Source organism: Bombus vancouverensis, chromosome 4 (assembly GCF_051014615.1).
Source record: "Bombus vancouverensis nearcticus chromosome 4, iyBomVanc1_principal, whole genome shotgun sequence".
NCBI lineage: Eukaryota > Metazoa > Arthropoda > Insecta > Hymenoptera > Apidae > Bombus > Bombus vancouverensis.
In genome coordinates, this window is record NC_134914.1 from 18,087,438 (window position 1) to 18,110,602 (window position 23,165).

At 47.2% G+C, this 23,165-nt stretch overlaps 5 protein-coding genes across 10 annotated transcripts; 3 read left to right on the top strand and 2 right to left on the bottom strand.

The window, feature by feature from the left end:
• Positions 1 to 556: 556 nt before the first annotated feature.
• On the top strand, positions 557 to 3,441 carry Ran (RAN, member RAS oncogene family). Of its 3 annotated transcripts, none has more exons than XM_033351086.2 (3): positions 557 to 631; positions 1,182 to 1,665; positions 1,885 to 3,441. In XM_033351086.2, exons 2-3 carry the CDS (start codon positions 1,225 to 1,227, stop codon positions 2,098 to 2,100), a joined length of 657 nt encoding a protein of 218 aa, XP_033206977.1. In that variant the 5' UTR covers positions 557 to 631; positions 1,182 to 1,224; the 3' UTR covers positions 2,101 to 3,441. The 3 variants fall into 3 exon arrangements, with proteins under 3 accessions (XP_033206977.1, XP_033206976.1, XP_033206979.1); XM_033351085.2 differs by lacking the exon at positions 557 to 631 and adding an exon at positions 638 to 927; XM_033351088.2 differs by lacking the exon at positions 557 to 631 and adding an exon at positions 638 to 838.
• A 190-nt stretch (positions 3,442 to 3,631) lies between these two features.
• LOC117166782 (elongation factor Tu) lies at positions 3,632 to 6,067 on the bottom strand. 2 transcript variants are annotated; one of them, XM_076618299.1, is made up of 6 exons: positions 5,966 to 6,067; positions 5,407 to 5,459; positions 5,146 to 5,311; positions 4,762 to 5,069; positions 3,999 to 4,660; positions 3,632 to 3,908 (listed from the first exon to the last, which is right to left on the bottom strand). In XM_076618299.1, exons 1-6 carry the CDS (start codon positions 5,982 to 5,984, stop codon positions 3,725 to 3,727), a joined length of 1,392 nt encoding a protein of 463 aa, XP_076474414.1. In that variant the 5' UTR covers positions 5,985 to 6,067; the 3' UTR covers positions 3,632 to 3,724. The 2 variants fall into 2 exon arrangements, with proteins under 2 accessions (XP_076474414.1, XP_033206971.2); XM_033351080.2 differs by lacking the exon at positions 5,966 to 6,067 and adding an exon at positions 5,662 to 5,861.
• Positions 6,068 to 8,090: 2,023 nt separating this feature from the next.
• On the top strand, positions 8,091 to 12,263 carry ImpE1 (Ecdysone-inducible gene E1). The gene is made up of 8 exons (XM_033351078.2): positions 8,091 to 8,300; positions 9,099 to 9,267; positions 9,354 to 9,485; positions 10,389 to 10,679; positions 10,745 to 10,939; positions 11,023 to 11,460; positions 11,534 to 11,794; positions 12,018 to 12,263. Exons 1-8 carry the CDS (start codon positions 8,241 to 8,243, stop codon positions 12,035 to 12,037), a joined length of 1,566 nt encoding a protein of 521 aa, XP_033206969.1. The 5' UTR covers positions 8,091 to 8,240; the 3' UTR covers positions 12,038 to 12,263.
• Positions 12,174 to 18,141, top strand: LOC117166779 (uncharacterized). Of its 2 annotated transcripts, none has more exons than XM_076618297.1 (4): positions 12,174 to 12,456; positions 13,539 to 13,827; positions 16,037 to 16,669; positions 16,740 to 18,141. In XM_076618297.1, exons 1-4 carry the CDS (start codon positions 12,174 to 12,176, stop codon positions 17,659 to 17,661), a joined length of 2,127 nt encoding a protein of 708 aa, XP_076474412.1. In that variant the 3' UTR covers positions 17,662 to 18,141. The 2 variants fall into 2 exon arrangements, with proteins under 2 accessions (XP_076474412.1, XP_033206967.2); XM_033351076.2 differs by lacking the exon at positions 12,174 to 12,456 and adding an exon at positions 12,463 to 13,470.
• On the bottom strand, positions 17,762 to 23,100 carry Culd (CUB and LDLa domain). Of its 2 annotated transcripts, none has more exons than XM_033351075.2 (10): positions 22,180 to 23,100; positions 21,936 to 22,105; positions 21,622 to 21,848; positions 21,200 to 21,554; positions 20,765 to 20,971; positions 20,577 to 20,696; positions 20,277 to 20,510; positions 19,983 to 20,157; positions 19,674 to 19,903; positions 17,762 to 19,577 (listed from the first exon to the last, which is right to left on the bottom strand). In XM_033351075.2, the coding sequence occupies exons 1-10, from the start codon at positions 22,521 to 22,523 to the stop codon at positions 18,226 to 18,228; spliced, it is 3,414 nt and encodes a 1,137-aa protein (XP_033206966.2). In that variant the 5' UTR covers positions 22,524 to 23,100; the 3' UTR covers positions 17,762 to 18,225. The 2 variants fall into 2 exon arrangements, with proteins under 2 accessions (XP_033206966.2, XP_033206965.2); XM_033351074.2 differs by having other exon boundaries at positions 19,983 to 20,172.
• Between the last annotated feature and the right edge of the window lie 65 nt (positions 23,101 to 23,165).

A 23,165-nucleotide genomic window follows, 5' to 3' on the forward strand; every position in this document is an offset into this window, starting at 1 on the left:
CAATTTATCGATATATGTTTGAATCTGTCGCCTTCATACGTGAATATTCTTCGAAGTCTGCAATACTCTGTTTCGTTAAATGAAACAAAAAAAAAGCGAGTGAATCTCCGTTATCAAAGCAACCATAAAAATATCAGACACTTTGATACGACAAACGCGAATCTTACGATCTACGTTTTGATGTGTTATATATTTCTATCGAAACGGAAGAAAGAAAACGAAAACGAAAGGAAACCATTGGGAAAAAGATGGGAGGTTAAAGTGAACGTGTGCACTCAAATTTAGCCGCCTAATGTGCGCCAATGCATCCTTCCACGTATACGCATACGTATACGTATTAATTCTCCCGTTAAAAACTGAAATTCTTCGATACCGGCTCGGTGTGGCGCGCATAAAATAGATGTCGCTGACTTACGTCATTTTCTACTTATAATTTAAAAAAAAACCACCGATTTACATATTATTTTAATGATTTAGACGAAAAAATATTCCAATTTAATTTTTTCATAGCGTATCGATTAGATACATTCGTTAAATTGAATGATATTCTACTTAGCGAATGATGAAAATGCGGACCCCTGTCGTCGACTCGAAGGAACGCCATTGTGAGCCGTAACGACTGTGTTGCAGGGTAAATTTTATCGGTCATTTTCACGTACACGTTACTTGCCGGGAAATTTTGTACAAATATTCTCTGATTTTCATAGATTCATAATAAATCTATCGTCGGTTTGTTCGATTCTTTGCGATTTCTATCAAAATTACGTGTAGTCGCGTGACAAGATTAACGCGAAAGCTTGTGTTACAACGAGAGGCGCCATTCTTTTAGCGGAACGTGGTAAATTTTGTACATCGAGCGCGGGACGTTAACGATAAACCGGCCTTGCAATTTACTAGAAAAGATACGACAAAGTAGTATTTTGATAGGTGTGTTCATATTATAATCGAGATATAACGTATTATTTTTAAATAATTACAAATATAGTGAAAAAACAGACACCTCGATCACGTTTTCGATGCGTGATTTTCGATCTAGTATCTTCCAGCAACTTCCAAGTGTCGGACTATTCTAATTTTTTAGTGTATCTATAATAACCTAATCGACAATACATTTCTCTTTTGCATTCGGTTTTACTCTCATCTAGCTGATCAGTTTTTATATATAAATGTTACTTTTTCAGATCTCTTTTTGTCGCATCAACAGTTTGTGGTCTAACAATCGGTATGGCACAAATGGCACAAAATGTTGAGATTCCAACTTTCAAATGTGTACTAGTAGGTGACGGTGGTACTGGAAAAACGACGTTCGTCAAGCGGCACTTGACCGGTGAATTCGAAAAAAAATATGTCGCAACTTTAGGTGTCGAGGTACATCCTCTGATCTTTCACACGAACCGTGGTCCGATTCGTTTCAACGTTTGGGATACAGCTGGTCAAGAAAAGTTTGGTGGTCTGAGAGACGGATATTACATTCAAGGACAATGTGCTGTCATTATGTTTGACGTTACGTCAAGAGTAACGTACAAAAACGTACCTAATTGGCATAGAGATTTGGTTCGTGTTTGTGAGAATATACCTATAGTTCTATGTGGGAATAAAGTTGACATTAAGGATAGGAAAGTAAAAGCCAAGAGCATCGTCTTTCATAGGAAGAAGAATCTACAGGTAATAGCATGTCCAAAGCATATAGTATTTTTGTAGTTTGATTTTACAAATCTTTTCTTTCTTCTCGTTTCCTGCAGTATGTAATGTACCAAATATCTTTCTAGTTTGACTTATCTTAAGCTATTTACATTCTTCTAATCTAACTTACCTTTAAATATAGGAACCGTCGACATAATGCACATTTAATCGAAACAACAATTTTCTCTATGTTTGCTTTAGTACTACGACATCAGTGCAAAGAGCAACTACAATTTTGAGAAACCTTTCTTATGGTTGGGACGTAAGCTGATCGGTGATGCAAATCTTGAATTTGTTGCAATGCCGGCTCTCCTTCCTCCGGAAGTTACAATGGATCCACAATGGCAGCAACAGATAGAGAAAGATCTTAAGGAAGCACAAGAGACAGCACTACCAGAAGATGATGAAGATCTTTAGTTTGCCACGTCGTGTGTATGATACGAATAGGGGCAAACCATATACGTACACGTGCATACTAAGTACGTTACGTACTTGTGCCTCTCTATAAGTCAGAGATTCTTTCTTGGATAGAATTAATGGGTACGATTACTTCTGTTTCATATTTAACTGTCATACGATGATAAAAATATTTCGACGATTCGTGTTTCTCGAGTTTTGTCTTAAAGGTTAGATGATACCAGGAATTGAACATTGCGTTTCCACGCATGTCATGATTTGCGTGCGTGAATTAGACACGAGGTCTAATTCCATACAAGTCAGTTTCAAAATACGATTTGACCGATACACATTGACCCAATGAAACTTTACGTATCGTGGATTACAGTCGATCTTTCCTTTATTTACGTATAATTGATATGAGTATGCGTGAGTACACGTATGTTGTGTGAAACGATGTATTTAGTGTAATGAATGCATAACTTGTCGATCAACCGAATTGTCGATTTGCTTTAAGGCATAGTGTCAAAGCTGTCGGATTTCTGTTGCTATCTTTATAATATCGTATGCCGAAACATTGTACGTGAATTATCTGTGGTGGAATGAATGAACGGGCTGCTTCGTAAAGCAAAAGAAGTGAAAAATTAATTCTGTAAGAAAGAATCTTTCGATACAGTCGCTGCGCTAATATTAAAAGCAACTGTTTACACATGCGTCTGCATATGCTTACGCGCGTACACACTCATGTGTACACATACACACACACGAAATTTGAGAAATTCTCAAAGTAGTTCAATCTTTACAAATAAATGACATAATCTTTGCTGCTACCTTGCGTATGTACACACAGGATCATCCAACGAACATAAATGAAGAAGGAAAAGAAAGCATTAGGCGTGCAGTGCCAGCAGTCGTTTTTACGAGTAATCTACGATTCTCAAACACAGCGTTGTATTTTGAAATAATATTTCGATTGAAGCGAAGTACAGTTTGTAGTCAGTTGCGCCTGTCCAGGATAATGAGGACTATTTACTATTTTTATTAGCGAAGGTGAATGTACCATTTGTTCAACTTAAATTATATAAACAGTGTTTTTTTCTTTCTATACAAATACGTTCGTTTCGTTATGGAGAGACAAAGCGTTGCACATGGTCCTTCCCCTAATTCCTTTACTTTATTGCCAATTGAATGCACCAAGTAATGTGTACACAAACACCATAGCACAACTATGGTTAAGAAATAACAGAAGTAAGAGGAGAACGAAATATTTCGTATCGGTGTCTCATCTGTTGTTTAAAACAACTTGTACCGTTGATGTATTGGATTCAATAAATCATCGTTGAACTGTTTTTTCAAAGTTAAGACATTTTCAAATCGTTTAAAGTACTTACATTCTCTATTTGTTGAGGAAATTATGCTTTATTGATAATAAAAATCGACCATTTTAAAAACAGAAAATTAAAATTGTATACAAAATGTTATTATATTATTATTACATACAAATTAATTTATTAATTTTCAACATAACTGAAAGTAACATTTCGAAGTCGAATATTTTACATATGTGTGTGTGTGTTTATTTGTTGAATTTAATTCTACATGGTTTTATTGATTGACACACGATAAATGCAGTAAAAGATTTGAATTAAGCTTTTGCCGCAATTTTCTTCAGTTTCTTTTTACCTGCGAGAAGTTCTAATCGCTCGGTTTCGGCGAGATTTGACAAAATATTCGTGACTACTCCAGTTGCTATAGATATCGAGCCAAATCTTAATGTAAATCGCTGGCCCTTTTCACACACCATTGGTCTTATCAATTTTAACGTAACACTGAAAATAAAAATCCATATCGACGTTGAATCGATTTATCAATTCGTGTAACTCGTTTTTCCGCTTGAATAACATTTAAAGAAAATTTACCTAGAGTCTTCGCCAGGCATGATCAAGTCCTTCATTTCCATACTTAACTGAGCTGCACAATCCCACGTCTTTGAAAACATTTGAACCTGCATGAGATTATTAATAGGTTTTTTTCTACCTCCTTCCGTAGGAGTCAGCATGTACATTTGACATTCCAAATGATCGCAGGCTTTCAGGCTTCCTGGTTTACACATTATCATACCCCTTTTAATGTCATCTCTTTTTAAACCTCTAAGCAAAGCACCCATTTGGTCTCCCGCCTCGGCTTCTTCTAACGTTTGATGAAACATTTCTATTCCTGTTATTGTGCTCTTCATTATTTTGTTGTACCCAATCACCTCACATTCCATGCCCTTCTTTATTTTTCCACGTTCCAATCTGCCAGTAACTACCGTCCCTCTACCCGTAACAGAGTAAACACTTTCTATCGGTAAGAGAAAAGGTTTGTCTAATTCTCTGACAGGGTTTGGAATATAAGAATCCACAGCCTCTAACAATTTCATTATAGCATCCCGTCCTATATTTGGATTAGTACCGTCCATCGCACAAAGGGCACTACCTTTAACAACAGGTATGTTTATTCCATCATAACCCATTTCGGTTAACAATTCTCTTATTTCCATTTCTACTAAATCGACCATTTCACTGTCTGCGATGTCAACCTTTATGAATAAAAAAAAACATAACGTTTTTGACAACAGAGAAGAGGGTCGAGGTAGTTTTTACATAGATACTACTCAACCAACTACACGAAAGATCTTACCTTATTGATGAAAACAACAACGTTCTCGACACCAATCTGTTTAGCAAGAAGTAAATGCTCTCTGGTTTGTGGCATGGTACCATCTGTAGCAGCAACAACAAGTATAGCTCCATCCATCTGTGACGTTCCAGTAATCATGTTTTTGATATAATCCGCATGTCCTGGACAATCGGTATGTCCATAATGACGTTTCTCTGTCTGATATTCAACATGCGCGATATTAATAGTTATACCACGTGCTTTTTCTTCGGGTGCATTATCAATATCAGAGTATTCTTTCGCTTTTGCGAGTTCCATTTGAGAAAGAACTACAACAGACAAGGACAACAATAAACGCAACAGATAAAATGATTAATATAAATGAAAATCAACTGCCAAATATACCTTTGGTAATAGCTGCTGTAAGCGTCGTTTTTCCATGATCAACATGTCCAATTGTACCGACGTTACAATGGGGCTTATTCCTATTAAACACTTGTTTCGTGCTATAAAACCTTTGCGTTATCAGACTTGGTAAATATGCTCCTGCTCGTAACTGACCATAAAATTCCTAAAAGGAAAGGTTTTATTTTGAGATACCCTGCTTAAGTTTAGAAACGTATCATGGAAGTAGAAGTTATGGAAATTCCATTGTAATTTTCTTACGTGTTTAACAAGATGCTCAACTAAAGATAGCTGCTTCGCAGTGTGCCTGAGTGCTGAAAGTAAAAAAAATGTAATCTTTTATCAATGATCTGTAATCAATCGATGAGCAAATTAAAGTTTAAGTTTCTTCGATTCTAATTTCGTTTGAGTGACTTCCATCTTTACGAAATCTTTCTACATTCTATCGTTGTCTTAAAGAAACACCAACTCGAAGCAACGACTCATTCGATACAAAGCGATTTTACGTCTACTTACCAGGATTGCAAATTATTTTCGTAGTAAATATCATATTTGATGCACAATTTCTTTAACGTTTAACCTGTACTTCCAACGAAACCCCTGAACAACCAATTCGCCGAGGGCGACGCGTACGGACAAGCTATTGGACGAGTTGCGTAATATTTATGATTACAATTCACTCGGATGTACACATTACATTAACGTTTTGCTTTTACTTATCTTTTCCTATCTTTTCGAACGGCATTCGACGCAAGAAAGAGTCTAAAAGTAATTTGTTACCGATAAATATCCTAGAAATGTCGACTATATAAAATCTTACGTAGTGTTCGTCCTCCCATTTTTTGATTGGGTGAAACCACATGCGGTAATCCAATTCCGTGAAAGATGTTGAAAGAGCGGCTTTTTTCAAATATCGCTTACATCGTCGGTATGAAAAGTTTCAAAGCGAAATTAGTAAACGAAATTTTGGCAAAATTAAAAACGACCTAGATCGAGAGACGCTTTTACGATACGTTTTCTGGAGTACGATCAAAATCATCTCTACGGAGAAGAAAACAGGAACAAGGATGCATGTACTCGTATACGCGCGGCAAAATTAATAAGTGAGATCTAATTAATTCGAAGAGAATAACGAGGCACGAGAAAAAGAAGAAGGTATAGAAGGTGCGGGGATCGGGAGGATTATCATTACCGTCGTTAGAGCATAATTTCGAGATACTCGGTCAGATAAGAGCATAGAATTGGGATCCATTCAGAATGAAACGTGAGATAAATTAAGGTAGATATTTAAATGGATTCCGGACATCCTTATTCGCACATTTCTCGAAGATAATCGCGGATGGAACGAGCAATCGTACAGCACCAAGGTGAGATCGATCGTCTAATCGAAGTGCGAAAAGAATTTTGTAAATAGCACGGTCGGTACGCTAGCAATCTTCCCTCAGCCGTCGCTTGTTTCGTAGCACACAAAATGTGCTACAATACGAACCTCGGACAGACAAAGCAAGGATGTTGTTGACAAATCGTGTGTTCCGAAGGCAGAGGCCCCTATACATACGCGATATAATAGATCTTTGCTGCTATTAGGTGATGTTGGTGACAGTGTTTTCGACCGATTTATTTCACGTTTCAGTGATTAACCTAACCCAAACCAACACACGATATATTGCGTTTAAGATTAGTATAAAGATCTATATATATATATATATATATAATATATATAATATATATAATATATATATATATAACACTATACAGGGTCTGTCTGTATCTTCCGAATGTACTATCTGCCGAAGCTAAAATTTTATATTTTAGATTTATTATTTGATCCTACGATGTGTACAAAATTTCGTCTAGATCAGCCACGGGTGCCTTTCGAAAGTACAGACGAGAGGAAATTATTCGTTCACGGATTAAAACGAACTGGCAAAGATTTCGACGAAGCGATCATTTCCCATCTTGCTTCGAGCCCTGTAGAATTTTATGGCACTTCCGTGTAGGTCTTTTACCTCGCACCCAACGCGCACTACGCGTTTCTCGCGGTTGGCTCTTCTTTTGTTCTCGGGTCTCGGTCGATTCTCCATTTACATTCCAACGTAGTCCATCGCGGCGCTTCCTGTTTCTCGGGCGACTCACCGCGTGCCGTTTCCCGCTTCCCGCTTCCCGCTTCACGCCTCCTTCTTTCGGCTTATCGAGCGGACCTAAAGAAAGAGTCCGAAGGACTGGCCGTCACTCGCGTCTCGATCACGAGTCGGATACGGGCCAAGGGTAGCTCGTGAAACGATGACGTGCCGACGAAACGGTAGGTTAACGATACCGTTCGGTCGAGCGACCAATCTTCCTCGAGGAGTAGAAATTAACGAAACCACATGCACCGGTAGATGTACCGGTGCGACGAGTAACACAACGGGCAAGACGACGAGGAAGACGATGAGAAAGGGAAGCGCGGCTGATCGAGCAGGAAGAAGAAGAAGAGAAGGGGTGGATCACGACCAAGTTCGTTGCTCGTTTCGTATTGGAATACCAATGAATTTTGAAGCAGTCTGCGCGTGACCCGAATATTATTCGTTCGTCACCCTTACTTCTTACCTTTTCCATTTCCGTCTTGCTCGTTCCTCGTCGTTGTTACCTCGTCCGACAGTTCCAACTATTATTCTCGAAGAGTCGCGTCATAGGCATAGACGCCAAGCGGGCAAAACATTGTCCAAACGAACCGCGAATTTGCCGATCACGATACGCTACGATCGCGGAAGGGAGAGTGAGTAGTGACTCGAAGAAGGATCGAGACCAGAAGTCCGGAACATAGACCGAGACGAAGACCGAGAGCGCGGTAAAGAGGTGGGAGAGCGAGGGAACACAGTTGTGTCCGCTTTTGCATCGTTCGTGCACGGGGACCAAAAGCAGCCAGGGTCGCCGTTTGCTTTCAGTCATTGCGAAGAACGCGCGGACATCGCAGTCGTGACGGGTACTCGTGCGAGATAGATCGAGTCGTTCGTCGCGAGCACGCTCTCGACGCAGAAGAAGAGGAAGATACAGCGTGATCGATCGATCGACCATCGATCGTCGAGGCGAAGAGCCGTGCAGCCGAGAGAACGATGCGTGGCAACGCTGAAACGATCGTCCTTCTTCTGTTTGCGATCGCGATCGATCGTTTGGTGAGTTTCGTTCGACGGTGGACCATCTCCGACGCAAATTCGCGCGCTACGTGATCGCCAAGATTTACGGTTTCGCGGTCGGGAAGAAGATAGGGCGGGTGAAGCGAGCCGACGGGCGCGAAACACGCGGAAATGGAAGGTGCGGTGCGTCAGCCGCGTAAACGGCCGTTCCCGCGAAAACAAACGTCGTGTTGCAGGAACTGGAAACTCTAAGTGCTCGCTGGCAACACCTGATTAACGGTGCATGTTACGCGGCTACTTTAAACTCGGGACGCGAATGTCGCGCCACGTCGTCTCGTTTCGCGCTTACTTCCTTCCGAGCATCGCCATGCGTCGGTAGTCGTCCCCTCTTCTCCTCCGTTAGCGATTCTTCCATTTCTCTCGCTACGTTGCACGTTCGACGTATTCCGTCTTCCCCCCTCCCTCTTTTTTTTTCCCAGCTACCTTTGTCTCTTCTTTACGGCCCTGCTCTTTCCATTCTACCCGGCTTGATTCTTCCGTATTGCCAGCAGTTTTTACCGTATTCGCGGCGCGTTTGTCCGCGCTTATTGTTCGACGATGAGATGAGAAACTGGCAAACGCGATCGAGGTAATGGGACAGGAAACAGGGTGAGAGGTGGTAGTGGGGCGCGTATGAATCGAACGCGTGGAAAAGACGAGCAAACGGGCGACGGGTAAGCCAGGCTGGTTCGCGCTCGTTTCCTTCCGGATAAACGAAGAAACGAGCTGCGGTTCTGGTTTACTCGTTGCCGTCGTCAGGCAAACGGGAATACGAGAAGATTGCGATGCGCGTTTCAGGGGACGATCGTTGTGGGCTCGACAGCGAGGACAGTGAGCGCGCGGCTGGACGAGCGATGTACCAGGGACGCGGAATGCGATTCCAGCATCGAGGGTAGTCACTGTCGGAATGGCTATTGTCGCTGTTTGCCCTACTTTGCCGCGTACAACGGAACGTACTGCCTCGAGGGTGAGAATTTGTTGCGATTACGAGCCTCGTTTCGGCGGCGAGAATATAACAACGAGCGCTGTTTCCTTTCTCGCGGCGATATACAGCGACTCTTTTGGGCCAGGAGTGTCTCGTCGACGAGCAATGCACCTTGAAAGTAGCCAACAGCGGCTGCTTGGATGGTTTCTGCGGCTGCAGGGATGGTTTCCTCCAATTTCGTCGGCACACGTGTCTGGGTCGTAAGTAGACGCGATCGTTAAACCGTTCTTCAAGCTACAGCGGACGAATCGACGAAAATAGAATTCCTACGAGTTTTTCTAAGCTCGTTTGCCCGAGTCTGAGAAGCGCAGTCTCCGGATATTTGTAAACGTCGCTTCGTCCGACCACTCGTTTAGAGTAACCATGACCTTACGCGTGTTTCGCTCGTTTCGTATCGGTCCAGTGAAATCGAAAAATGCTAAATTCCACGTCAGATGGTACCAGAAATTTTCTTGCGCGAACGTGGTGCCAATAATACGTTTATCACAGTGTCTATCCTAACTGTCTATGGTCTATAGACAGTTGAGGTTTCGTATCTCGGAATATAGAGGGCAAACGCGTCAATGAACGCATTATAGGGATTCTTTATTCGGAAATATTAGAAATTAGGATTTCCAGTGGTTTCTATGCCATATGATAATGTATTGATAGATGGATTTATTAAAAAACGGTGATTATTTAACTTGAACTTAATGCATAATCAACGACTGCGGTTGATCGTCAAAGGATATTATTGATGGCCGTTAGGCCTATTGAAAGTTTTCTGATCCTTTCGGCTTGTCGACATTTGCGCTTTATCGTCGACATTGTCTGTATGTACGAGATCCACTTCAACACCGTCTATTCGAACGACGAGACGGAATTATTAAAAAAGTCGAGTACGTCGGAGAAACGATATGGCGCAAGAATATTTCACATGCCGTTTAACATTGCGTCCAAGACTGGACTATATCGAAAACCGTCAGATTCGAACGAGACGATAGCTCGAATCGCTTGCCGGTCTCGTCGTATGCTCTTCGTCGAAGCTTCGACGAGTTCGAGTAAGCAGGGATTAATCTTCGATGAGAGATCGATCGAACGCGCGTTATTTCGTAACGTTTCAGCGGCGAAACTTGGCCAAGTTTGCTACGAACATGCCCATTGTCGTCTATGGCAGCGGAACTCACACTGTGACTTCTTGATTCCCAACTTGTTCGGACGTTGCCAATGCACGGCGCCTATGCGTCGCGAAAACGATATTTGCCGACCCGACGATCTGGTTAGACCTTTACCGCTGTTCGACGATTTCTCGACGGGAACGATCGCGACACCGACGGTAGCGTCCCGCCACGACGAGCAAACTCAGACGTTCGACGATCGACGAGAGGACGAGGCGGAGGAAGAGATGGAAACAGGTAACTAGGTGGCGCGGAAACGACGTTACATCGACTACCCACGTATTTCGTTCGGTTCTTTACAGGAGTTCGAATCGATTGGCTGAAAAATGACACCGCGCAGTCGGCAATCCCATCGTTTCCCCTAGACGCGACCACCGAGACGACGAATTCTTTCCACTCGCAAAACGTCTTACCGACGGCGGACTACGACAGCAGAGACGACGCTATCGTGGTCGAGGCACTCACCGAAACCGTGTCGTCGACGGCGTGGACGTCAGGTAAGATAAAAAGAAGAGGCAGACAGTCGATAAAAAGGGAGAAAATCGTTATCGATGAAACTTTTAAGCAAACTTTTACGCAGCGTCCGCTTCGAAAACAGAGCGACAGTCGGAGGTGGAGGCGACCGAGCCGCCATCGGCCATCAGTTTAGGACACGATTGCGTCTCGGATTTGGAATGCCGGCTGGCGGATCCTTACTCGAGATGCATCGACGGAACGTGCGACTGTGGTTTCCGAGGAAACGGAAGCTGCTCCGCGAGAAATACCGGTTGCGCGGCTGGCACCTTCCAGTGCAAGAATTCCGGAAAATGCATCAGTTGGTTCTTCGTTTGCGACGGACGGCCGGACTGTGGCGACGGCTCGGACGAACGATGCTCGGTGCGAGAAGGAGGGACGGAATGCCCTGTACAAGCATTCAGATGTGGTAGGAGCGACGTTTGCGTGTCGAGAGCGCTAATGTGCGACGGTAAACGGGATTGTCCGCGAGGCGAGGACGAGTTCGGCTGCAACAATCGACGGAGTAAGTGCTTCGTTGGCGATGACGCGAATCGCTCGATTCTCGAATGATCGAACACAACGAACCCGTGCCGTAGAATGTCCGGAAGGAGCGTTCAGGTGTGACAACGGACAATGCCTGCCAGCGTACGAGTTCTGCAACGCCGTGGTGTCTTGTCGCGACGGAAGCGACGAGCCAAAAGGAGTTTGTCGAAGGCAAGTGGGAAGCCGCGGCAGAGTCGCCACCAGACATTGTCCGTTCAGGTGCGACAACAGCAGGTGTCGATCGGACGCGATCGCCTGCAGCGGCCGCGACGGTTGCGGCGATGGCTCGGACGAGAAACGCTGTTCCGTTTGTAGTTAGTATGCCTGTCTTTTCTCTTTTCTCTTTTCTCTTTCCTCTTTACCAACGCTTGCAGCGACGGAACCGGACGTCGTGGATAAAAGTATCTAACTGGAATGCAACGCACAGCCGTTCGTCGAAGGGACTGCACGACGTCGTGTGTCTGCGCGCATGCCACTTAATTAGCTGTTAATTGTTATCGCATGGTCGTTAATGATTTTCCGTATCTTTGATGACAGGATGTCCGCAATTTCTTTAACTGGCCCCGGTAGGCGTTGCAACGAACGAGCTGGAGATTAGCCGAATGGTCGATGCTGCAAGCGTGGTGATTCACGAGATCCGAAGAGAGGACGAATCAACGGCGGCCTGACGTTGCATCATGGGGCAAGGTTGCGATGCGATGCGACTGCCGATCATTTGTATCCAAGCGTGTATTTTTTGCTAGATTCGCGATTCGAATAAACGCACTGGAAAACCTGGAAGAATCGATCGTTCCTTTCGTAACGTTCCCCCGATGTCGCGGTAGCAGCATCGTCGCGCGTATGTGGTCCGTACAACGAAACGGACGTTTCCAGCTGAGAGTCTGTGCGGACGTGGAAAATTCGATTCGGCCACGTTTCGATTCGAAATTGGAGGAGATGCGCGCATCTGCGCGAAGCGAGCCAACACTTCGGTGGGGTGAGTACGCGTCGATAGCCAACCATCGTTCCTAGTTCCTAGTGTCTCGCTGTGTTTCGACGACCACGCGAAACCTTGGTTCGTCGATTCGTCGCGTCGCGCCAAGTCGTATCCGCGACTCGGAAACCTTTCTCGTTCCTTTGTAACCTCCATTCGACTCGATCATTTGCCCGATATCCGTCAACGAAGATTCTACGTTGACGAACGCGAACCAAACACCTGCGTAAACTACCAAACCTAACCCTGGCGTCGCGTTGCCTCGCATTGGCCAGCGTTGGGTCGCATCGTCGCATCGCGTCGCAGTTTCTTCCGTTGCCAGTCCTCCCTACCCATCTGGAAAGACGCATTTGCCGTCAGTCGTCGTCGAAACGCGGTCGACTACGTTAGTCCGCGGTACGGAACGATCGAACGGAGAAACCGATCCGCATCGTGGAAAAATCGTCGCTCGGTGTCCACCGTTGGTTGCTGGCCGACGATCGAGCGCGATCGAGGTCGAAGGAAGGTTCGTTCTCCGGACGAATAAATCGATATCAACGACGACGGCCGCGACGACGACCACGTCGATCGCCAACGGTGGTGCGGCGGTAGCGGTGCAGAGATAGGTAAGCGGCCAGGTCGGCGTTTCCTAGCAGCTCGACGATCGCTCCAAGAACATCGTAATTCCGCGAGAGAGATCGATCGACCGGTGAGCGAAGGACGAAAGGCGATCGCCGGGAACCGGGCTCGATGACCGTTCGATCGGTCGCGTGGAAGCGACGCACGGTAGCGAGGACACGTGGAAGAATATGGTTTCGCGAACGTCGAAGTCGGTGCCTGTGGCCGACGAAATCTCCTCGCGGAAACTCATGAGACGGTCCCAGTTGATCGTCGATTGCCTTCGTCGACGACCGACTTTCGTTCTGCTGCTGTTGCCCGTCGCTTTCCTGGCCAGTTTCTATGTCGTTTCTTCGGAAAAGGATTACGATCTCGAGCCACGATATCCGTCCTTCGTCAAGTCGTACAACGCGGTCGACGGTAAGTACGATCGACGATTAGCCGACCAACGCGATGGATAATGGGAACGCGCGCGAATCTCTGCGCAGGTACGATGGAAGGCTACCTAGTGTGGAATTCGAGATGCCAAATGCCATCGAAGAAACCCGTTGACCCGTCGATCCGATCTTACGTGAAGAAGAAGGCGTTTGAAAAATGCGCCAACGAGCCGCCGTTTACCGGTTTGTCCGTACGAGAAAACGGCACCGTGGTTCTGTTTGTGAACCCGGCCACTGCGGCTCGTCATCCCGGCCTCAGATGCTGCTGGTCGCCGGTGTACAGAGCCGAGAAACAACCGAAGAAACCGACCAAAGACAACAACGTGGATACGTCGATCGTGTGAGTGTCTTCGGGTGAGACAGAGAACGAAGGTAAAAGTCGATTTATACTATCCGTTCAAACACGGAACGATTCGATTCCGAGTTGGTGGATCGGCCAACTTAAACGAAATTCGGTCTCTCCGGCTACGGATATCGGCTGCCGATTCGAGTATCAGATATGGCCGTGACTCGATAGGCTGCCGTATTGTGTGTGTATTTATACAATTGGTTCGCGTCTGGCAACGATAAACGATAAGCGTAAAGATAATAACGCGAAGATTCGAAACGTGGCAACGGGAAATCGTCGTAACTACCTGCGTTCCACGTAACTGTTGTATTTTATTTAAGCTTGTATTTTATCATACGCAGGTAGGATGATGGATCCTCGTGAAACGGGTGTCGTCGATCGAAGCATCGATAGAGCGATCTAATCTCGATTATTGAAAAATTCGGAAGAAAACACGATTTTGACGAACTCGTGGATAAATTCGTGGCTCTGCCGTAATATTCGAGCTTGATCGGGTTAGTACTAACGTAATGGGTTTCTGACTATTAATCTGGTCGCGTGACGTCGCACCGCGCCTGTGAATCCCCTTATCGATATTGATATAAACAAGGTTGGTCTGCCGCCTCAAGGCGCGGTGCGCGGCCGGATGAATATTACATAAGTACCACTAAGCCAAGTGGAAGTAGTTTGAAAATTAAGGCCGAGCGGCAGAATATTTTTTCGTATATCGCCAAAACGAAGGTCGACCGCCGATTACGCGCGTAGGAGATGATCGATCGAGATGTATCGACGAGCTTTACGACGTATTTTGAAATGATCGTAATCGTGGACAAGTTCGTCGAAACGGTAATTTTTTTCAAATTTCCAGCGATTTTCACATTCCTCCGTGGACGATTCACCGAACGACATCCTTTTCACGAGGATCCATCGTCTCGTACGTAAGGAGACGCAGCTGCTGGTAGCAGCAGTTCCTGATTGTATAAACTATAATTTCCGATTCATTCCGTCAGGTTCTCGTGACGCGTTGTAAAATATAGAACGGTCATGCGTTCGTCTGTTGATAACTAAATGAATATCATACGCGATATGGGTGCACGTATCTCTATGAATTCCATTCAACCGTGTCCTGATAACTTTGATCGGTTTGCCGAGAATATCGACCGTCGTAGTCACGCGTCTGAGGCTATATTACAGGGTGGTTGGTAACTGGTGGTACAAGCGGAAAGGAGGCGATTCTAGGCGAAAAAAGAAGTCGAAAATATAGAATAAACATTTTTCCTTTGAGGCTTTGTTTTCGAGAAAATCGACTTTGAATTTTCGCTCGGTACGCGTGCGGTACGTTATAACGGATCTCACTGTAGATCGTTGTCTCGATGGAAAAATTAAAAAAAAAAATATTTATATATATTTTTTTATATTTTTCTATATTTTCGCCTAGAATCACCCCCTTTCCGTTTGTACCATCAGTTACCAACCACCCTGTATATGTCGGGTTATCGTTAGAATTTAGGCCGCGTAACAATTCTTCGTTTGAATCAGCCATCGTTTTGTACAACAGAGATCATATTCACAGGTGCAAAAATGACTTTTACGAAGTTCAACGAACACAACCGTAGTGTTTAAACACGCAAGATGCATTTGACAATGTTCTTAGGTTCGATAACGAATGCACGGTCAACGGGGTAACTCTTTGCTAAGCGTAGAATGCCTTTAAGCGCAAAACGCGATTGCTGGGACGCTCGGTATAAACTGCTCGATGTGTAACTTTCCAAGACTACCGCACGAATCGCAGACCGATGAAAATTTTCCACTCTTTACGATTGCGTTCGTTTGTTAAATACTCGTTAAAAGCATCAAGAAAGTTCCAATCGCCGTTGCTAGGCATTTTCTGTCTGGAGTTTGATAACGGATAACGAGATAACGGATCTCACTGTAGATCGTTGTCGCGATGGAAAAATCTAAAAAAAAATTTTTTGTTTAATTTTTATTCTATATCGTCGACTTCTTTTTTCCCGTAGAATCACCCCCTTTCCGCTTGTACCACCAGTTACCAACCACCCTGTATATACACACACGCATAAATGCATGCTTATTTAATAAATCACAACGACGCTGTTCCGTGTTTGAACGGATGATACAAATCGACCTTAACGCAACCGATCGACCAATCAGATGGCTGCGTGACACGCCACGCGTTCGATTCCGACTATCTTTTTTCCAGGGTGAAACGATGCGAGAACTTCGAGAAGGAAACGACGACGCCCGACGACGCCCAGGCTGTGATGGTCAGCTGCACCGTGGATTCCAAGATCGACGGTGGCGGTGGACAACGCGGTAAGCCAATCTACGAGAACGTTCATGCCATTCCGAACCCCGAGAAGGTTCGCGATCGGACGCGACGCAACGACAGCCAGCAGTCGACCACGTTCGGCACCGTGGCTCTTTCTAGAAAGCTGAGCGTCCTGGTGCTTGGCATCGACAGCGTCAGTCGATTGAACTTTATACGTAGCATGCCAATCACCGAGAGATACTTGCTGGAAACCGGCTGGATTCGATTCGACGGATACAACAAGATGGGCGACAATACGTTTCCCAACTTGATGGCCATCCTGACAGGACAGAATCAGTCGCAGGCCTACTCGTTGTGCAAACCGACCGTTCCGTACATGCTAGATCGTTGCCCCTTCCTCTGGCGGAATTTTCGCGACGCCGGCTACGCCACTGCCTATGGCGAGGATGAAACGGCTCTCAACACCTTCAACTATCTCAAGATGGGCTTCGTCGAACCGCCGACCGACTATTACCTCCGACCGTACATGCTCGCCTGCGAGAAGCTGCTGAAAGTGAAAAAGAGGTAGATGCGATGGTCGGTTCTATGCGGTTTGTCGTGTCTTCTCCGCTCTTCATCGTTACCTACTTTTCAGGTTCGGGCTCAAGTATTGCACCGGACCCGAGACCAGCTTCGATAGAATTCTCGATTACGCGATCGAGTACGCGCGAGCGTTCCGCGGCACGCCATATTTTGGCTTCTTCTGGACGATCAGCGTGAGCCACGAGAACGCGAACGGACTGTCATCGATGGACGGCCGACTTCTCGACAAGCTGAAGCGACTGGAAAGCGAGGGCATCGCGAACGACACGATGATCGTCCTGCTGAGCGACCACGGAATGCGCTGGGGCCCGATCAGGAACACGTTCATCGGATGGTACGAGGAGAGGCTGCCGTTCCTCTACCTTTGGCTTCCCGAGTGGTTCCGAGAAGAACGGCCGGAGGCGTATTCGTCGCTGCGCGCCAATCAACGTCGGCTGATCTCGCCGTTCGACCTCTACGAAACACTGAGGGACGTGTTGCAGTTGTCAGGTGGCTCGGCCAATCCGTCCTCGGGGTGCCCCGGATGTCGCAGCCTGCTCGCGGGCCCGGTTCCCCTCGAGAGAGGTTGCTCCGACGTCGGAATCTCGTCTCATTGGTGCGCCTGTAGCGCCTTCGAGTCGGTGGATCCTCGCGATCCGATCGTTCAGAAGGGAGCGCAGGTGTTTCTCGATCACGTGGACAAGCTGCTCGACGGCTATCGGGACAAGAAGGGAAGACGGTTGTGCGCGAAGCTTCGTTTGAAGAAGTTGCACCGCGTAGACCGCGTGATCGACTTTGGAAGCTCGAGCAGCGTCGCCTACTTCTACATGATACAAGTGAGCCCCGGTGATGGAAAGTTCGAGGTGACGGTTCGATACCACGAGAACGGAACCTACACCCTGTCCGACCACGAGGTTAGCAGGATCAATCAATACGCCTCTACCGCGGGGTGCTTGGATCGCGGAACCAAGCAATATTGCCATTGTCTCAAGTAATTCGCGTCGAAAATCTCGGGCCGTATCGAAACCGCGACCACGCCAGATGTATTACGCGGGAACCAGGCCTAATAAAGTGCCAAAATCGATTTGCCTCGAATAACTTTAAGATTCCGTCTCGCTGAATTTATTTCGTTTTCTTTGGCAACCACAGGGCACTACTACGAGTACCACGGCCGACGAAACACCTTAGTAGACGCGCGAGTACCAATTCGTGCCCGCGTATGTACTATATTATTGCATACATATATTCGCATATATATATGTAAATATATATGTATATGTATATGTGTGTATAAGTATGTATATATATATATATATGTATATTTTACTACGTCTCTATAAGCGTAATCTCCTTACAACTTGAAGAGAGGTACGCGGCGAAAGGCGATCGGACGTCGCCGCGTTTCTGAGTCGCTACATATTTTCCGATCGTCGTTGCCAACATTACCAAAAATAAATCTTTTTCGCAAAAGTGTCCGTTGCTTGTTTCTCTTTCTTCGTTTCTACGTCCGTCCCGTGTCCCGTTTAACGAACGTAATCTTCGCCCGATGGAATCCTCGATCAATTCGAAAGACCGTCCAGACTGAGTCGAGAAACGCGTCCGATCTCGCGAATCGTTCCCTCCTCGCCGATAGGTCGTCGCCGTATAGCTCCGTGCTCCGGTGTTCCGAACAACATCACCGTTACCGATTGTTTCCGAGTGTGCGCGACCGCCAGGCCTCTTCGCGCCAGGAATCCGTCCAAGATCCTCATCCCTTCGTACAGACTCTGCAGATCGCAGCTCGAGTATCGTCGGTAGCCTCGTCGTTCGCGGTACGACGATCCGATCGAGACCGGATCGGAGGCGCGCAAATTCATCCGCGACTCTTCGAACTCGCCGTTGCACAACTTTTCGTAACTGCCGATCGATCCGATCGTCGAAGTTCTGCCGAGGTATCCGTCGCGCGAGCAAACCGGCAATTTCCTCATGGACCTTCCGAAGGTGCCGCACGGCGTCGAACTTGCCGTGGATGCAACCGTGGAGCCGGCGCTTACATTCTGCCATTTACCCATTCTCGCGCCCAGCAATTTCACGATCGTACTGCCTCTTGACTGATAGCTGCTTCCTCCTTCTTTTCCCTCCTCTCGTTCATCTTCTTCCATATCTTCGTCCTCACCCTCTTCCACCTTCCTATCCCTTCTCGTATCCACAGCGTTCTCCTTCGTTTCGTTTCGTTTCCGCTCCTGGCCCGATTTCTTTCCACTTTCCCTTTGCCAGCGTCGCCTGTTCGTTTCTTCCGCCGCCGACCGTTCCGCGCTTTGGTCCGCGGTAATACAACGAACCGACCAGAGGCGGCCGATGGTTCGCTCTCTGAACGACGACGATCGACGAACGGTGGCGCAGCCGCAGGCACCTTCGCAAGAGCATCCGGACGCGAAACCGTCGTCGGACTTGACGTTATCCTCGGTAACGCTGTCCACGACGGCATCCTCGACGGTTGGCTGGTCGCCCGGTTCCTCGCACGGTTCTCCGATCTGTTCTTCCGTGTCCGACTCGACGGTTGCTCCGGATCGTTTCTCCCCCTCGACCGTTTCTTCCGCGTCTCCTGCTGCGTCTCCGCGATCCAACGACTCCGTGTCTGTCGAAGCAGCGCGCGAGGTTCTCCGCTGCGAATCACACGAGACGCTGGCTGTTCGGATCGAATTCGAAGCGCTGCAAGTCGGCGAATACGCACCGAGAAATTCGACGTTGATCGAGACCAATGATCCCCGTGCTTCGAGGTCCCCCGGGGTGGACGGTCCTGGAAGATCGTCGTTTCCGCACAAGGACGACGAGAACGATTCGCCGGCTCGACGAAGCCAGTTCCGCCGACGCGATCCCTCGCCCTTCTCCTTTCCCTCCTCCCGTTCTTCCTCTTCGTCGTGCCGCTCGCCTGACGGAACATCCTCGCGTGAAACTCACACGTCCAGGCGCTCTTTGCCGTACCTGCTTAACCACGGCAAGTACCTACGAAAGTGGCAATACTTACGCGTGTTCGAATCGACCGACGCTAATCCGGATACGTTGAAATGTCGCGATATGGATCCTGGAGGAGTGACGTACGGCGGCGGTGGGCTCTCGGGCAACCGCCGAGTCGTAGTTCGGTTCTTCGGAATCCCCGCGTCCTGGTTGGAGCTGGACGTAGCGCGATCGCTGCCGCGACTGCTACCTGCCATCTCGGCCAGCGAACAAACCGAGGAGGATCGTTCGACGTCCAACCTTCGATCGGCCGAGCAATTCGTATTCGTATCGCGTGAATGCGTCGAGTGGAAAGAAAAGATACCGGTAGGTTACTTACGAGCAGCTTTGACTGGGAGAACTCCTACCGCGAGTTTCTCGACCAAACGCCCTCTTCTTTCTTCGAGCGATGATCTCCGAGTCGAATCCGAGCTTCACCACCTCGTCGTAGCCAGGTGGTGCTTCGTACACCGGCGGGTCGTCCGACACCGTGATTTCGTCGATTCGCGCTCCGTCTGCAATATCGAAAACTGTCGAAAGTGACGGTGAGAGAAATCGACGATGACCGCCGGTCTGTCCATGCTCTACCGACGATGACTGCCGTATTGAACGTACATGGTAACTGTCTTCCTACCTAGAAGCTCGCTGATCGTTTGCAGTCTTGACTGAAGTTCTCTTTGCTGCCTGGCTCTGGCGCCCATTCTGTACAGCAAGATGATCAGCGCCGATATCAAGACGATCAGTCCGAGGCTGCTCGCCACGAACACCAGAGTAGCCGTCTTCAGGTCTGGGTAACGATCGATCTTTGGAAAGTAGTAATTCGCCTTGTTCGCGTGCCATTTTCGATCCTGAGGTTCCAGCTCCCAATCTGCGAGACGATATTCGCGTCGGACAAAACGAAACCGAAACGCTTTAAACGATTGCGTTTATATACCTTGAAAGCAGGTTGCCGGTTCGTCGCTGTTGTCGCCGCAGTGATCGAAACCGTCGCAATTCAGCTGACTCGTTATGCATCTGTGATTGCGGCAAAGAAAGTCCGATCCCGCGAAACAGTCTGCGAATGATCGGACGAGAGGGAATGACGAATCGATCGGGATGAGGATTCGCGAAGGTTACGCTCACCCATGTAACTGAAGGCCGCGTAGGCAATCGCCAGGTGCGAGGACGAGCCAAACGTTCCTCGTAGACTGACGTGAAAGCCGCTGGTGACGGGAGCCACGTGCTCCCTGTGTCTCGGTGGTTGCACTTGACTCGCTGGATGTCTGAGGATCTCGAGCGGCAAAAGAGCCGAAGTGGGTCCCTGTTTTACCACTAATTCGGTATTGCCGGCTGAAACGAATGCGAAAACGAGTAGGATAATTAAACCGAGTCGCGCGTTTCTTCCAACGTTTGTCCGCAGACACTGTTTCCTATTCTCCGTGATAATGGAAAACAAAGTACAGACTAGTACGCGTTTATCCGCTTCTCTCGCTTGTATTTTGTCTTCGACGACGTATACGGATTGTCTGCGGCCAATCGAAGAAGGGGGAAAAGCAGGAATCACGCGTCTACACTCACCCATGTCCGCGAACGTGATCACCTTCAGATACATATGCGTTTTCATGTGTAAAAAGTTCTTGGGAGGCCTGATCAGCCACACGCAGTCGTAAGTTTTTACCCCTTCGCCCACCATATCCAACATGGTAATCGTGCCACCAAGATTCTCCACGTAACCGCCGCAGTCGGTTATCGGTTGCACGGATTTGTCCAAGGGATGTCCAATCACGAACGAATAGAAAGCCTTGTAACCCAATCCGGTGCCGCCATTCGCGTAGAATCGTATCAGCAACGAAGGGCCGGAGCTCATTATTACCGGTGGCCGAAATCTCGCGCCGCTACTCACGTCCAGTCGTTGACCGTTCCAATCGTAGAACTAGATCGCGCATAACCATCGTCGATATGACAGACGATCGTTTTTGCTTCGGTTAGTTTGCACTTACCTCCATTATCGACACAGTCGCCAACTGAAAATCACTGAACAGCAACCTGATGCGGCAGAACGGTGCTTCGCTCGGGCAGGTGACCACGTACTCCAAGCCAAGATCGCGAGGATACCGAGCCGGGAAGAACGGAGACGTTAAAATCCCACCGCCGGTGTTGTTCAATCCCTTGGCTGCTTGACCGGTCGCCGTTGTCAATTCGGTACCTCTCAGGTGTAATCTGTTTCCTGTCAATAGGTCGTGAACGTATCGATCGATCTTCGATCCAGCGCGCTATTAATTCCGCGATATTCTCGTCAAATTAATCTGCTTACTCTCCGCCGTGTACTCCAGCGTGAACGCGTGCTTGTGCGACTGACTGTAAAGCAGCGTGATCGACAGAGTTCTCGTGCTGGACCTGTACGTGATCGGCGCGTACAATCCGCAAAACGGAGTTCCGGACACATCCTCGTACGGCGGCTCCGAGATCCACACGTAATCACACCTGCGGAAACGAAAACGAAAGGCCAAACGAAGGTTGAACGCGTTGACGCCTAACACGCGCGTGCACGTAATTACCTGCACGGGCTATCCAATGTGACGCTGCCGTCGCCGCAATGATGCGACAACGCGATGCTCTCGAAGGTTACGATTATCACGCAGGACGGACATGTCACCAGCTCGAGATTGCACTGAGCGTGGGAGCTGTTGCTCGTATATACCCGCGAGCCCTCTTGTCTCGGCTCGTTCTTTATCAGCGAGACGTTTCTGGCGTATAAGATACCCTTCTCTCCAAGCTCCAGATACAATCGCCGTCCGTTTTGAGCTCCGCAGATATCCTCATTCCGGACGATGTTACCTTCACCCGTTACCACGATCGACCACCATAGAGATATCCCTGCAATCGCTTTTAGCGCTAGCATCGCGCGTTTTCGATGCCCCTCCTCTATCTATCTCGACACGCGCGAATACCGTATGCGTTTTCAAGATTTCTCGGTCTAGATCTTATCGAGCCGAAACCGATGGAACATCTTCTATCGACGGTAGGGAACGTTCTGCCTTTCGAGAAACTACCATCGCGATTACGCACATAATTTCATTAGTTCGCAACACTGTTACGTACCTCCTTATTACGGTATAAAGCATTTTTATGGTATCCTTTGCACGGTTCTCCTCGCTCTATACCACCCTCTCCTATCTCCGTCGTTTACAACCTATACAAACAGATATTTCACGCAACTTTCCATCGCCCTATCAATTTCTTATTGTCCGAGTAATGTATAGCAATAACGATTGCCTACACCGGTACTTCTACTTTCGTTTACGTTTTGGACGAATATGCCTTCGTACAGATCTAAAAGTTCGATACATCCGAACCAATCGATCCCATTCTTTTATTACCTAATTCGACAAATCAATTTCCGTGAACATACGCGTCTGTTCGACGACATATTCACGATAGATCTCGAATGCTTCCTTACAGTCTGCCATCGTGTTATCGTACCGCGCGCCAGCTATGCTTTCAAACTTTACTTGCAAGAAGTAACATCAGATGTCTCTGAAAG

Coding starts and splice junctions, on each gene's coding strand:
- LOC117166782 (XM_033351080.2), bottom strand. CDS start 5,695: ATGATATTTACTACGAAAATAATTTGCAATCCTG. Junction 5,070..5,145: donor TACAGCAGCTATTACCAAAG/GTATATTTGGCA, acceptor TGTCTGTTGTAG/TTCTTTCTCAAATGGAACTC. Junction 4,661..4,761: donor TTGTTGTTTTCATCAATAAG/GTAAGATCTTTC, acceptor TTATTCATAAAG/GTTGACATCGCAGACAGTGA.
- ImpE1 (XM_033351078.2), top strand. CDS start 8,241: ATGCGTGGCAACGCTGAAACGATCGTCCTTCTTCTGTTTGCGATCGCG. Junction 9,486..10,388: donor TCGGCACACGTGTCTGGGTC/GTAAGTAGACGC, acceptor GTAACGTTTCAG/CGGCGAAACTTGGCCAAGTT. Junction 10,940..11,022: donor GTCGACGGCGTGGACGTCAG/GTAAGATAAAAA, acceptor ACTTTTACGCAG/CGTCCGCTTCGAAAACAGAG.
- LOC117166779 (XM_076618297.1), top strand. CDS start 12,174: ATGCGATGCGACTGCCGATCATTTGTATCCAAGCGTGTATTTTTTGCT. Junction 12,457..13,538: donor CGAGCCAACACTTCGGTGGG/GTGAGTACGCGT, acceptor ATCTCTGCGCAG/GTACGATGGAAGGCTACCTA. Junction 13,828..16,036: donor AACGTGGATACGTCGATCGT/GTGAGTGTCTTC, acceptor TCTTTTTTCCAG/GGTGAAACGATGCGAGAACT.
- Culd (XM_033351074.2), bottom strand. CDS start 22,523: ATGCTAGCGCTAAAAGCGATTGCAGGGATATCTCTATGGTGGTCGATC. Junction 22,106..22,179: donor ACATTGGATAGCCCGTGCAG/GTAATTACGTGC, acceptor TCGTTTCCGCAG/GTGTGATTACGTGTGGATCT. Junction 21,555..21,621: donor CGACTGTGTCGATAATGGAG/GTAAGTGCAAAC, acceptor TGCGCGATCTAG/TTCTACGATTGGAACGGTCA.
- Ran (XM_033351086.2), top strand. CDS start 1,225: ATGGCACAAATGGCACAAAATGTTGAGATTCCAACTTTCAAATGTGTA. Junction 1,666..1,884: donor ATAGGAAGAAGAATCTACAG/GTAATAGCATGT, acceptor TGTTTGCTTTAG/TACTACGACATCAGTGCAAA.